The sequence below is a fragment of the Sapajus apella genome, unplaced genomic scaffold (genome assembly GCF_009761245.1).
Source record: "Sapajus apella isolate SASKATOON/1434 unplaced genomic scaffold, GSC_monkey_1.0 scaffold55, whole genome shotgun sequence".
NCBI classification, from domain to species: domain Eukaryota; kingdom Metazoa; phylum Chordata; class Mammalia; order Primates; family Cebidae; genus Sapajus; species Sapajus apella.
In genome coordinates, this window is record NW_022436995.1 from 8308723 (window position 1) to 8324017 (window position 15295).

The following is a 15295-nucleotide window of genomic DNA, read 5'->3' on the forward strand; positions in this document are numbered from 1 at the left end:
TTTTTTTTTTCTTTTTTTTTTGAGACGGAGTTTCGCTCTTGTTACCCAGGCTGGAGTGCAATGGCGCGATCTCGGCTCACCGCAACCCCCACCTCCTGGGTTCAGGCAATTCTCCTGCCTCAGCCTCCTGAGTAGCTGGGATTACAGGCACGCGCCACCATGCCCAGCTAATTTTTTGTATTTTTAGTAGAGACGGGGTTTCACCATGTTGACCAGGATGGTCTCGATCTCTTGACCTCGTGATCCACCCGCCTCGGCCTCCCAAAGTGCTGGGATTACAGGCGTGAGCCACCGCGCCCGGCTATTTTCTATCTTTAATCATTTGTTGAAACTTAAAACTCACCTAGTGACCTCACACAAGGCTCCTCATTCTTAGTGCCTTCGCGTCCCATTTTAAAGCACATAGTGGTGGCTGCCGCAGAGTGTTGCTGAAAGGAAGGAATGAGATCATGAGTGTGAATTTGTGACTAGAGAATTTTACAAATACCGTCCTCATGATTCACATGAATTGGAGTGTTTGTCTGTTACGCAAGGGGCGTGTGTGTCTCTCTCTCTGTGTACCTAAGTTTGTTTTGAACAGAATAAACTTGAATAGCTACAGATCTTCCCTATAGGGCAGATGCTCTTGGAGTTGTGTAATTGTGTTTGAACTATGCAAAATGATACAAACTAGAGAACAGAAACCCTCCCAAAAACTGAGAGCTTGCATCTGATGTTGATAGACTGTTTGTGGCCATTGGGACCTGTTGCTTCTTGGAAAAAGGGTGTTCTTAGCTTGTTATGCCACTGCTGTGATGGAGTCTTTTGCTTCTGGATTTGAGCTGTGGCCTAACCCACCAGCTCACAAGCAGCTTCTGCGTCCCAGCAGAAACCAGGCTGTAAAGGGTTGTTTTGTTGGGGGAATAAAATAAAATGAAACCCTTACTAAGAATGTCACTTTTCTGACCTTACTTGAATATATGAGCTGCAGGTCCTGCTGTATGTTTTTGGTTTGTTTTGTAGGGATGGGAAGACAATTTTTGTTGGTACAAAGGCTGTTCTTAGCATAATCCTTGCATTTCCCATCTGACACTTTCAAAATAAAGAAATAAAGTTACTACCCCTCTCCTCTTAGCCCACATTATTCCTCTCCATGTCTTTTTCTTAGAGAATGAATCATGGCCCCAAGCTGCCTCTGTGTGCCCCAGCATCCCTATTTGATATCACCCTGCCAGTGCCTTCAGCTGTGTACCTCTTATGGCAGGACACGATGACTCCTCCAGATTCCAGCAGCCAACTTTCCTCTAGGAAATTAACCCCCTTACTGGGCCTTTGTGCACAGTGAAAACTCTAAGCAACGAAGCAGAATGGCTGGCTTTGTGAGCAGAGGCAGTGGCAGAAGCCTGGCACAGTGTCCAGATGCCACACACAGGCAGCAGGCTTATGAGTTACTTATTGGCCCCCACATAGTATGTTGCGTCTGAGGTGACACTTCATAAATGCTACCTCATTTATCTCCCCGATACCCTTTAGAGGCAGGGAATCCCATAAAGTCTACCCAGGAAGAATCTATGGTTCTTAAGCAGCCTTCCCTCCAGCTGCTTCCTGGGTAGCAAGGAGGAGCCCGTTGAGAAGCTTCATGTTTTGTCTTATTCTGTAACTTCAGCTTTAAGGACTACGTCCTGTGTTTACCACCATCATGACTCATTCCATAAACATTTAGTGTTCCCTGTGCTAGGCACTGGGAGACCAACCTCAAAGCCAGCACCCATGCCATTAAGCAGCCCCGAGAGAGCCAGAGAGCAGGGAGAAAGGACACGCACTGGAGTGGGACAGAAAACTTCCTGGAGGAGGTGTGGCTGGAACTACCTCAGGAAGGATGAGGAGGAGTCAGGAAGGGGAGGAAGAGAAAGAAGGAAAGCAGAGGAGGACCTGATAGGGGAAGGATGGGAGCTGGGCAGGAAAGTGAGGCTGTTAGGAGTCAGAGGTCATATCATGAGGACCTTCTTCATCTGTCGTATTGAGCAGTTTGGACTTGATCCTCAAGTTGAAAGAGATTTTTCAAGATTTAGGTGGTAAGGCTTTTACTTGCTCCTTTGCCGCCTTTTCCTCCTCTCTCCCCAACACCAAAAAAACCCAAAAGAACCCAAAATACATAACCACTTTTTTCCTAGTTCATTTGTTTAAAAGACCTGACATTCTGTAATTTTTGATACATAGATGAATGAATGAACAATTTCTCTTTAGACCCTCTTGGTGTGAATCAGCACATAGCGTATAACCGGGTACATGATTTCACATTCTCCAGCAGTGGGGCAGAAAAGGCCATTTAATCAAAACAGAACAAAGAAATTCCCACTTTCCTGAGAGAGGGCCTGGGCTGTGAGACTTTCTTTCCTTGCCATTCTGTTTTCCAGAGAAGAGTGGGACTCCAACCCTTCTGTGTTTCATTGTCCCAGCTTTGGGGCACTTCATAAATCAGAGACATTTGGTCTTCCTTGATAAAATGGAATGGTTATAACTGAAACAAGCGTAAAACAAAAGAAAGATGGGTTTGGGGGACTGTTCGGAGAAGGTACAAATAAGGGGTCCAGGTTGCTGGAGCTGCGCATTCCACATGCTTGTTTATAATTTAGATGCAAGGCTTTGGGGCGATCAGGTAATTCACAGTAAAGATCAGAGAAAATGTGTGCCGTGTATAGGATATGAAGGGCGGGGAAAGGCCCATTGCCTTGACAGCAGTTCTGCTTGCCTCTGCACCACAAGGCAGAGCTCTCTGCATGAGCACTTCCCCAGCCCTTCTTAACAGACCTTCTCCCACTGTGTAGGGACTCATCCTGAAGTGAGTGTGAGCCAGGGCCCTCTCCACTTCTCAGGGCATTTCTGTTTTGTATGTCAAGCACTTACTAAGACAACTGATGAAACTCTCCCACCAAGATTTTCTGGGTATTTCAGAAGTTATTCAGATTTTCTGAACCTGCCGAGAGCACAGTGTCAGATGTTTGTCTTCTATTGTGGATTGTCAGTGGGCACTGGACCTAGAATCAACCAGCTGTTCCAAGGAGTTGGGGCAGTGCATAGAGTACAATCACTTTTTAATGGTAGGGAAATTGGAAATAAGCGTGTATGATTTTTTTTTTTTTTTTTGAGATGGAGTCTTGCTCTATAGCCCAGGCTGGAGTGCAGTAGCGTGATCTGGGCTCACTGCAGCCTCTGCCTCCTGGGTCCAGGTTAAGCAATTCTCCAGCACGACCATGCCCAGCTAATTGTTGTATTTTTAGTAGAGATGAGGTTTCTCCCTGTTGGCCAAGCTGGTCTTGAACTCCTGATCTCATGATCCACCCACCTCAGCCTCCCAAAGTACTGGGATTACAGGTTTGAACCACTGTGTCCAGCATATGTATAATTTATTATATTCCAATCCCACCCCCAAAGCTGACTCCTCCAAATTACTGAGCCATCACTCAGATTCGGAAGTTCCCCTGCAACGTAAAGCAGATCTGAGTTTTTCTTGTCAGTGCCCCATATTTTGAATATGAATATTGTCTATCATATGAGTTTCTATCCAGTACCCTGCCTCACTTCTGGCAGAAATAAAATCTGAAGAAGTGGCTTCTATTTGAAAATGTTTAGATAGTCTAAGAGGAAGAACATCACAACTTAGGTCATCTAAAAAAAAGTATGTCCTCACAAACCAAGACTTTTTATATCAAAAGCAGACTTCTTATTCACTTGAGGATTCCCTACTGCTTTCATTTTGACAGGAGGCCCTTCAGTCTTTAAGCTGTTTTACAGATGGTATGGGACCAGCCTCACATCCAGACAATTGAGACTGTGACCTAGGGGGGATTTCAGGCAGACTGAGGCTGGCCCCAATACTCCTTTCCACCTAACTCTTCCAACCCATCCCTACCTAAAATCCCACCTTTACAGCCTCAGCCCATAGTTTAAGGCTTTGATGATGAAGCTATAGGATGCAGACATCCACCAACAAGGGGGAAACAGCACATATTAGAGATGGAAGATGACTGGATGCCGTAGCTCATAGCTGTAATCCCAGCACTTTAGAAGGCTAAAGCAGGAGGACTGCTTGAGGCCAGGAGTTTGACACCAGCCTGGACAACATAGATCTATCTCTACAAATATTAGCCGTGCATGGCACGCACATGTAGTTAAGGCCAACTGAGAGGCTAAGGCAGGAGGATCACTTGCGCCCAGGAGACTGAGGCTTCAATGAGCTATGATCACACGACTGTACTCTAGCCTGAGCGACAGAGCAAGACCTTATCTGAAAAAAATGTTTAAAAAAATTTTTTTTTAATATATGGAGGTGGCTAGGTGCAGTGACTCATGCCTGTAATCCCAGCACTTTGGGAGGCTGAGGCGGGTGGATCACCTGATGTCAGGAGTTCGAGACCAGCCTGACCGACATGGAGAAATCTCATCTCTACTAAAAATACAAAATTAGCCAGTCACGGTGACACATGCCTGTAATCCCAGCTACTGGGGAGGCTGAGGCAGGAGAATCACTTGAACCCAGGAGGTGGAGGTTGCGGTGTGCCAAGATCATGCCATTGCATTCCAGCTTGGGCAACAAGGGCAAAACTCTGTCTCAAAAAGAAAAGAAGGAAAGAAAAAGAAAACACTTAACCCCACATTTTATATAAAGGGAAACGGAGACCCAGAGTGGGGAAGGCTATTGCCCAAGGACACTCTGCTAGTCAGGCTGTCGGCAGCAGTGGGTGTGAGACCTGGTTCCCTGATGCCCAGAGAGAAAAGTGCCTTTCAGAGACAACAGGCACAATTAACAATTTTTAGGGGGCCAAATCACTTTTGAAATATGAAAACTGACATGGCTGAAAAAAGAGAGAACATTTTCAAAATGGCTTTCTGACTCTGGGTAAACAGTAACCACATTTTTTTTGCCTGTTGGAGGCCTGGTTTTTAATCACTCCACAAGCAGTTTTCATTTCTGTAGTAAAATTGCTTGTGGTTCTATTTAATTTGTTTCTGCAGGAGCCAGCTTTGGTGAAGATCTCCGAGGAGCTGGCGGGCATTTTAGCACAGCACGCACAGCCAGTCAATGAGAAACGGTTCCCGACGTGGAGGAAATTCCTCCAAACATTTCTCAGTCAAGGTAAATAAGACTGTAAAGTTTCTATTGAGGATTAGTCTACACAACCTTGGATTCTAGTTTTGGGTCAACTGGGGCCAATTTAAATACTTTGCGTCTCCTGTGTTGGTTTAGTAAAGAGCTCCTACAGTTTTCTTTTTTAAATGTTGCCTAAATATTTATCTTACACCCAGCCTCTTAAGTAAATAGGAACCTAGCATGCCAAGCATGGCATGTGGAGTTCCAGATCTCAGGCCTTTTTTAACACCACAAACTCCTCCCGAGAGGTGGGCTTTGGAATCAGATTACCTGGGTCTGGACCCCGTCTATGAGCTTAAGCAAGGTTCTTAAACCCCTCGAGGCCCGGTTTCCTCACTTGCCTGCCTTACAGGGTCATTGGGTGGACTCAATGACATACAGATATGAAAGTTTCTACCACAGAACCTGACACAAAATCATCTTTAATAAATGTTAGTTTCAGGGCCTGGCATAGTGGCTCACGCCTGTAATCCCAGCACTTTGGGAGACTGAGGTGGGTGGATCACAGTTTCAGGAGATCGAGACCATCTGGTCAACATGGTGAAACCCCGTCTCTACTAAAAATACAAAAATTATCTGGGCATGGTGGCGCGTGCCTGTAGTCGCAGCTACTTGGGAGGCTGAGGCAGGAGAATTCTTTGAACCCGGGAGGTGGAGGCTGCAGTGAGACAAGATCATATCACTGCATCTCAAAAAAAAAAAAAAAAAGCCGGGCGCGGTGGCTCACGCCTGTAATCCCAGCACTTTGGGAGGCCGAGGCGGGTAGATCACGAGGTCAAGAGATCGAGACCATCCTGGTCAACACGGTGAAACCCCGTCTCTACTAAAAATACAAAACATTAGCTGGGCATGGTGGCACGTGCCTGTAATCCCAGCTACTCAGGAAGCTGAGGCAGGAGAATTGCCTGAACCCAGGAGGCGGAGGTTGCGGTGAGCCGAGATCGCGCCATTGCACTCCAGCCTGGGTAACATGAGCGAAATTCCGTCTCAAAAAAAAAAAAAAATTAACAGTTTTTAGAGGGTCAAATCGCTTTTGAAATATGAAAACTGAAATGGCTGAAAACATTCAGCTTGATGACAGAGTGAGACTCCATCCCAAAAAAAAAAATAAAGTGTTAGTTTCTTCTTCTGTTTTCTAGGAGAGCAGAAATAGTCTCACCTCCAGTTCTGAATACAGCATTTTCAAACAAGGGTTTGCTACAGTCCAGGAACAAAGCAAGCCTCCATTCCTTTCCTCCTCCTCCTCCTCTTCCTCCTCCTCCTTCTCCCTCATCCTCATTTCCTAACAACATTGGGTGGTCCATGAATGAGGGAATGAATGGTGGATGATGCCTACCTACAATCTCAGAGGTCCCTGTGGGGGTGCTACACAGGGGGCCACGCCCATGCCACAGCCCTCACTCTCTAGCAGGTCACAGTGCAAGACAGCTATTATATTCTTACCCACATGCACCAGAAGAGAGGGTTGGTGTAACAGACCACAGAAGGCATCTTTCCACTACTGTCAAGTGATAATAATATCAGCATTAATCAATAATGATAAGATAATGTCATGTCAGATGATAACAGCAGTAACAACAGCACAGTGATGATATTAGCACAATGATGATAAAATGGTGAGCTTAGATAGTGCTTACTATGTGCCAGGCACTCTTCTAAGTATATTATGTTAACTTATTGAAGCTTCCTAACCATCCTATGTGGTGGGCACCATTATCACCCTCGTTTTATAGAAGTGGAAACAGAAGTACAAAAGATTCACCCCAAATCACTCTGCTAACACATAGAAGAGCCCGTTAAAAGCTACCTCTGTGCTGCTCCAGGAGCCTTGAGCAGAACGAGTAGGTACATTTATCAGGGCTTATCTTAGCTCGGTGTATGAGAGAAGATTAGAAAGGACAGATCTGTTGGTTGTTGGAATACACTGGCTGGGCAGGGTGTACTGGACACCCCGTTAATGAATTATTTAAGCAAGGGGCTGAATGGCAGCCATCTAACAAGATGGCTGAAAAGAGAATCTTTGGGGAGGACAGTTGTGCTAGACAACTTCCAACATCCTTTCAACTCTAAAATTTTGTGATTCTATAAATTTCCACATATACCCACCGACAGACAAGTCAAAGTAAAGAAAGTCAACCCCATGCATACATGGAAGAAAATCAAGTAGCTACCACACACAAAAAAGATCAATAATAAGGTGTTTTTGTCTCTGTTTTTTTTTTTTTGAGATGGAGTTTTGCTCTTGTTGCCCAGGCTGGTGCGATCTCGGCTCTCTGCAACCTCCGCCTCCTGGGTTCAAGCGATTCTCCTGCCTCAGCCTCCTGAGTACCTGAGATTACAGACACATGCCACCATGCTCAGCTAATTTTTGTATTTTTAATAGAGACGGGGTTTCACAGTGTTAGCCAGGCTGGTCTCGAACTCCTGACCTCGTGATCTGCCTGCCTCAGCCTCCCAAAGTGCTGGATGTACATGCGTGAGCCACCATGCCCAGCCTAATAAGGTTTCTTTAAAAGTTATGCGGGGAAGGCTGGGCATGGTGGCTTAAGCCTGTAATCCCAGCACTTTGGGAGGCAGAGGTGGGCGGATCACGAGGTCAGGAGTTTCAGACCAGCCTGGCCAACATGGTGAAACCCCGTCTCTACTAAAAATACAAAAATTAGCCAGGCATGGTGGCACGCGCCTATAACGCCTGTAATCCCATCTACTCAGGAGGTTGAGACAAGAGAATTGCTTGTACCCCAGAGGCAGAGGTTGCGGTGAGCTGACATTGTGCCACTGTACCCCAGCCTGGGAGACAGAGCAAAACTCCTTCTTGGGGAGAAAAAAAAAAAGTTATGCGGGGAAGACCACGATGATCTCCAGGCCCGTCCAGGTCAGGGTGTTAAGAAGTTTCCAGATCTTCCAGCATCAGCCTGCGAAAGCCTTCCCCCAAACTATTTCTTTTCATGTGAGCTCTGTAGATAAGAAAGGCTTTCCCAGCAACGATCTCACCTGAGCTATGTAACCACAAGCTAAGGCTTCACCTCCACCTCCTGTCCATCTTTATCCTGTTTTCTCAGCCATGCTTATTTATGGAGGGCTGTATAAGCTTTATTAACTCAATTTTCTTCATGAAGAGACCGAAGCTCAGAGATGGGAGGGACTTGGGCAACACAACCAATAATTGGTAAATGGAACACAAAGTTAGATCCTACAATTTTAGCACATTTTAATACCTGGTTCTTGAAAGTCATGTGTTTTCAAAGCTTCTGCCTTTCTCTCAACCCGGTGCAGACAGCAGGCCCTGCATCAGTGGTCCCTTACTGAGCCAGGTTGTCCCCCAGGTGTCCCGACGCTAAGGTCAGCATCTCCCTCCCTCCAGCTTCCACCATTGCCTGTTTCATTCCATGTATATTCTCTCCGGTGTGCTTATGGCCACAAAATATGCTTATGGATTTGATTTCTAAACTGTCATAGGTTTATATCAAAAGCAGTACTTTTAAATTTATCTTTTGAGATAGGGTCTCACTCTGTCATACCAGACTGGAATGCGGTGGCACAATTATAGCTCGCCGTAGCCTCTGCCTCCCAATCTCAAGCAATGCTCCCATCTCAGCCTCCTGGGTAGCTGGTACTACAGGCACACACCACCACGCCCTGCTAATTTATTGTTTAAAATTTTTTTGTAGTGACAGGGTCTCACTTTGTGGCAATACCTTTTTCGGAAGAGGAATTAATTGCTTTGAGTGGAAAAAAATAACAGTGCAAAGGTTATGGTCGTGATGCTGAGAAGATAATACAAATAAGCTTCTTTGAAATAAAATACCTAAGTAATATTGTAAATTACAGATGATAGTGTGTTTCCACTGAAGCACTCTCTTTCAAAACGTAGGTGACAGCTAAAGCCACAAAGTTAACTAAAGCATAGAGACTCACTAGGTTTTTTGCTTCTGTAGATTTTTATCATTGTTATTTTGTTGCATTTACCTTGCCAAATCCCCCAGTGACTGGTATTTAGGTACAGCACGCAAGAATAGGCCTCATTTGAAGAAAAGAATGTCTCCAGCCAACCAAACAGAAAAATTAGGGGTTGAATATGTACCCTCCAAAATCAGTTTTCCTTCTGAAACTTGGTGTTCATTAGGACTACCTCTGACCAAATTGATAGACATTTAAGGAAAGTGTTTTTTTTTTTTTGTATGAAGTAACAGATGACTGTGTTTGAGAACTGCTCATTTTTTTTCTTTGTATGCTGTTCAAAGTCTGTGGTTTTCAACTATAGGCAGAGGTCACAATTATGCCAGCACATTTGTGAAATACAGGCCAAGTTTCTCTTAATGCTGTCGGGTTCTAGATGGCACCTGTCTGTGCAACACTTTGTTTTTACTTTTAAATTAAGTTATCTAACTCTTTACAAATAATATCTTAAATTTTTTCTCTACAAAGAGGACATACACATTAAGATTTGTAAGTTGGGCCTAAAAACAGAAGACTGGGGCTATGTGATGTTTGTGGACACCAATGAGATAGCCCACAAATTAGACAGAAAAATGTTGTTGCTGTGGTTGAATATCGGACTTGCCTCTATGATTTTGGGCATTCAAAGCAACAGATAAAATGTAATAAATTATAAAGCTCCCATTATCAGCAGAGAGCATACGTGTTCTTCAAACACAGCAATATCTCTTGGTTCTATATTTTATAAACATTTCATAACTAGCTTTATTATATAGGAGTCCCTTGGCTGACATGATGGTCAGTGTTCTCTCTCCCTGAAAAAAAGCCAAAACCTGTGAAACCTTCAAAAAGCAGTGAAGTTTACCAAAAAGAGCACATCATCAAGATGCCAACTGTGGATTATGGGCAGTTAATTCCCCTTGAGGGATTTGACCATAATTCTTGCGTTCACTGTTAAATGAATTTTGGGCATAGACACAGTGATCTTCACTGTGTCTTCAAATTATAATCAGAATCAAAACTACCATTCATTGAGCCCTACAATATGCCAAACATTGGGCTAAATACTACAGATACATAGAGTATGTCTAAGATTCACAAGGATCTAATGAGGTAAGCTTTATTATACCCATATTACAGACAAAGAAAAATAAGTTCAGAGAAGGTAAGCTACTTGCCCAAAGTCTCCCAAGACATGGCAGATGCAGAATCTGAGCCCAAGTCAACCAAAGCCTAGATGCTTCCTTCCTGCTCCAAATGGGCACAGTCCCTGTGAATGTGTCCTTTTACCTACTCCATGTTTTTCCCACCAGGAGGTGTGATCGAAGCATTCCCACCTACAGATAGTGTCACCAACCTGACAGTGGACATGTTGATAGAGCCCAATGGGAAAATCAGCGTGCTGTCAACAGGGGACCAGCTTCATGCCGAAAGCCCCTTCATCTCCTCTGGTACCACCATGCCTCAGACCTCAGTGGATCCCCAAGTTCTCATGTATTTGTGCCTCCAAATTGGAAAGGCCTGCAAAATGAAGGATGTGGTTGGCTACTTTTCTATAGATCTGGTGACTTTTATTGATCCAAGCACCTTGCAACAGCAGGTAAGTTGAATGGATGCCACATGAAATGCTAAAATATGTAATGACTCTGTACCCTGCATACCAGTACAACAGGGAATATGAGGGATTTTTTAAATTCACTGATTCTCTGATGAACTAGCTCTAAATTCAACATCTGCATGGCCCATGTGAATCCAGGTGAGACTGGGCTTTATGTCTGGAAATACAGGCCCAGAGTTTTCTCACTCAGAGACAGTAGGAGTTTAAAGAGTGACTGAGGTACCGCTGGAGTTGAAGAATGACTGAAGCTATGTGCAGTGGCTCACACCTGTAATCCCAGCACTTTGGGAGGCTAAGGCAGGCAGATCACTTGAGCTCAGGAGTTCAAGACCAGCCTAGGCAGCATAGCAAAACCCTGTCTCTACTAAAAATACAAAAATTAGCTGGGTGTGGTGGCGGGCGCCTATAATTCCAGCTACTTGGGAGGCTGAGAAAGGAGAATCACTTGAACCCGGGAGGCAGAAGTTGCAGTGAGCCTAGATCACACTGCTACACTCCAGCCTGTGTGACAGAGTGAAACTCCATCTCAAAAAAAAAAGTGACTGAAACTCATCCCTCACAGTTCACAGCTCTGTTGATTAGGCCCTCAGTTCTGCGCATTAGCTTTATGCCTATGTGTCATGAAACTATTTTATGCCATCTAGAGAGTGAACCTGTCTAGAGCCTGTTTTAAATAGAAAACCAATCACTAGAAAGGAGTTAAGAGTTCACATTTCTATTCCTTTTCTTATCAGTTGTTCACCCACAGGTTAGATTGTCTCATTTTTTTCTTTAGAAAACATATTGAGAGATACTTCAGAAATACCAAAAGGTCTAAATAATAATATAATCAATATCATGGGCCCCTGCCCAGCTTAAGAAACAAAGTGTGGTCAATGCCACCTGCAATCCTGTGTGCCCCTTGCCAAACATATGGCTCTTCTTTCTCCTAGAGGCCAGGAGGAAGTTACCGTCTTATACTTGGGGTTTTGATTCCCTTTCATGTCTGTATACTTTTCACCGTACATGGATACATCTGAAAATAATGTAGAGTTTTATTTTGCATGTTTTTAAGCATTTTGTAGCTTATGACATTATTATTATTTTACTGTATGCTTTTATTTATTTAATATTCCATTCATGAGATTCTTCATGTGCATAGGAATGGTGCTGAGATATAATATTTAGGATAAATAATCTTTAACCTTTTTTACTTTGCTTTTCCCCCTAAAAGTATAATGTTCAAGTTCACTACTATTTCACTACTCAGGAGGCTGATGTGGGAGGATCACTTGATCCCAGCTCACTGTAGCCTCAACCTCCCACCTCAGCTGCCGTGAGCTGGGATCGCATCGCTGCTCTCCAGTCTGGGTGACAGAGTGAGAACCTGTCTCATTTAAAACTCGTGTTTTAAAATGTTCAGTTGCTCCTCTCTTAGTGCTGCGTGTCCAGACCTCTGTCTAAAAGGCAAAATGACCTCTTGGCCTCCCTCTCGATAGCCTCTGGTTATCAGCGTTGGAAATAGACTTTAGTTGTTTTAGGATCATTATTCTCAGTTTTGCAGTTCTCCCTTTCAGTCAGATGATGGTTTTAGAGTGAGAGTTTATGTTTTTTGGCAGTTTTCAGCTTGTTCAATAATCATTTTCCATTTGCCTTCCTGGACCCTCCATTCGTTTTACATTCTGTTCTAAGGCCTATATATTGAGAGAGAAAAGGACAAACTGAAGGTCGTTTGGAAATCTCCCTGTGGTGGAGGCAGGAGAGAAACAACGCCCCCTGGGGAAATATGAATGCCAGGGATGCAGGGGGAGGAGAGCCAGAGGAGGCTGCCCTCCCCAAATATTTGTCATAAGAAAGAAAGGTTGGCTGGGCATGGTGGCTCATGCCTTTAATCCCAGCACTTTGGGAGGCCAAGTCAGGCAGATCACTTGACCCCCAGAGTTCGAGACCAGCCTGGACAACATAATGGGACCCTATGTCTACAAAAAATACAAAAAAAATTGGCTGGACATAGTGGCATGCACCTGTAGTTCCAGCTACTCAGGAGGCTTAAGTGGGAGGATCACTTGATCCCAGCTCACTGTAGTCTCAACCTCCCGCCTCAGCTGCAGTGAGCTGGGATCGCATCACTGCACTCCAGTCTGGGTGACAGAGAGAGAACTTGTCTCAAAAAAGAAAAAAGGCTGGGCATGGTAGCTCACACCTGTAATACCAGCACTTTGAGAGGCCCAGACGGGTGGATCGCTTGAGGTCAGGAGTTCAAGATGAGCCTGGCCAACATAGTGAAACCCCATCTCTACCAAAATACGAAGAAAAATTTAGCCGGGTATGATGGCGGATGCCTGTAATCCCAGCTGCTTGGGAGGCTGAGGCAATAGAATTGCTTGAATCCAGGAGGCAGAGGTTGCAGTGAGCCAAGATCATGCCACTGCACTCCAGCCTGGGTGACAGAGCAAGACTCCATCTCGAAAAGAAAAAGAAAGAAGGAGAAGGGCTAAACCTGTGGTCCCTGAGACAATAGGAAGGATGGAACTATGGGGACAGTTGACTTATGGTTTTTATTTGTGTTTGGTATGAGGAAACTTGCACACAGCAGTCAAAGGATCTTCTCCAAACAAAATGCCAGTCCTTCCTTGGGCTTACCACCCTTCCAGGCTTCTGGCAGAAAGGTCCCACCCTTCATTTTGCTGGTTCCGGGTTCCCGGCCAGTCTTGTCTCACCCTAACTCGCCCTCTATTTTGGTCTGGTCCATCCACAGAGCCTGTCTCATTCCCACTTACTTATCATTTGCCCTCTGCCATGAGGACTTGACACGTGCAGTTCCTCCACCTTAAATGCTCTTGCCTTGTCTTTTGACGTACTTAACCGCCTTCCCAGCCAGCATATTTCAGCTCAAGCCGTATTCATTGAAGCCCTTCCTGACCTTCCTAAGTCAAATACCCCTTTTTTAGATTTTCATATCATTGTGTAGCTCTTCCTCATACCACTTATCTCAGTTACAAGTTTAAACTTATTTACATGACTATTTGATTCACATTTGTCTCCTCCTACCGACCGTAACCTCTTTTAAGTGCTGTGTTTCTTTTTGCTCCCTCACTGTATTCTCAGCATTTACATCTGCCCTGGCACAAAGTGGGTATTCAGTAAATATTTGTTGAATGAATGAATGAGGAATGGAGGAGTTCTAGCAGATGCTGGATGGTGTTGCTAAGGCTTTTGAAGAAGGAGCTCAGATAGTCATTGGATGTATGGGATAGATAGATATTAGATGCTCTGATTTTGTCATACTATGAATTCCCCTTGTCCCTTCCCATAAATACTTCAGTATGTGATTATTTGTGTTATAGTTATTGACAGAATATTGCAAGAAATTATCAGTGACCACAACAAAGGGTGTTTCTACATTAGCAAGAGAACTATGTTTGTTCCATGTATATAATAGATTATTTGCAAATCACTGGCATTTTTTCTAACCATTTTGCAAGTGGTATCACTTCAGAAAACACCTTAATTTTTTTTCTAATTGGCATGCCTTGTGGTGCCAGGAAGCAGCTGACAGGCATATTATCAAGCTCTCATTTTTTGTCAGTCTAGCAGGTTAAAATAAATTTTGTTTTAGTCAGCATTTCTTTGATTATTAGCGAAGATCCACACCTCTTCTTATGTTTGTTTGCCCACTTACGTATCTTTTCTTAACTGCCTAATCATATCTTTTGTGCCTTTTAAATTAGACTGTAATACAAATGTTAATTTCCTGGAGCTCTTTGCATACTGGAAACTGTTACTCTTTGACTGTTCCACATCTTGTAAGTACCTTCTCTTAGATTGTCATTTGTGGCTTTCTCCTCTCCATGTTTCGCCACCATAAAAAAATTACTATTTCCTCCTTTGTAATTGATTAGTAATATTTTTTAGAAAGGCGTTCCAGGAGTTCCCCAATAGTGCATTGCTTGTCAGAGTCCACTCAGAACACTTAGCATCTATTGCCAACTTTTTCCTGAATCCACCACCATTATGATAGCGGTAATTTTCTAATTCTATGGAAAATTTTCTGGTAAAATTTTGTGTCGAAATTTCTGGCAATCTACTGCAGAAAACAATTTTCCATCTCCACCTTTCATTTATGTCTGTATGTCTGTACGTGTTTATATCAGTGTGAACTCATAGGTTTCTATTTTATTTAATGGCTTGTATTTTGATACTTTCATAGTTTTGATGTGCAGTTGTTCCAGATTTGGCCAGTGGGAGACCCTTCAGGGTGTCTCTTGTGTCCTTTTGACATGTCCTCATCATTCTTTGAGCATGTCTTACTTTCTGACGCAATAAGATGTTCCAGGCTCATTTTTTTTATTTTTCTTTCCTCAGACCTAGGATCAACCCAGAAGCCCTGTAAGATCTGGGCTCTTAGTGCTGTCATTGCTTCTAGAGTGTCATTCCTTCTGAGACCTCTTGGTGGACAGAGCTAAGAAGTACATGTATTACATATGTACAATACAGACACAGAATTATACACACATATACGCATAGAAACACACATATGTACATATATACACATGTATGCATCTGTAACTATTTCTGTATCTATCAGTGTTTATATTATAAAACCATGAGTTCCTGCCAGCATCTCC

At 43.7% G+C, this 15295-nt stretch overlaps 1 protein-coding gene across 1 annotated transcript in view; it reads left to right on the forward strand.

The window, feature by feature from the left end:
• The window catches only part of IQCH (IQ motif containing H), a 197492-nt gene that overhangs the window by 113033 nt on the left and 69164 nt on the right, over positions 1-15295 (forward strand). Inside the window, exons 11-12 of the mRNA XM_032244599.1 lie at positions 4996-5116; positions 10384-10670. Of these exons, the coding sequence (XP_032100490.1) occupies positions 4996-5116; positions 10384-10670 (408 nt within the window). The remainder of the gene's footprint in view (positions 1-4995; positions 5117-10383; positions 10671-15295) is intronic.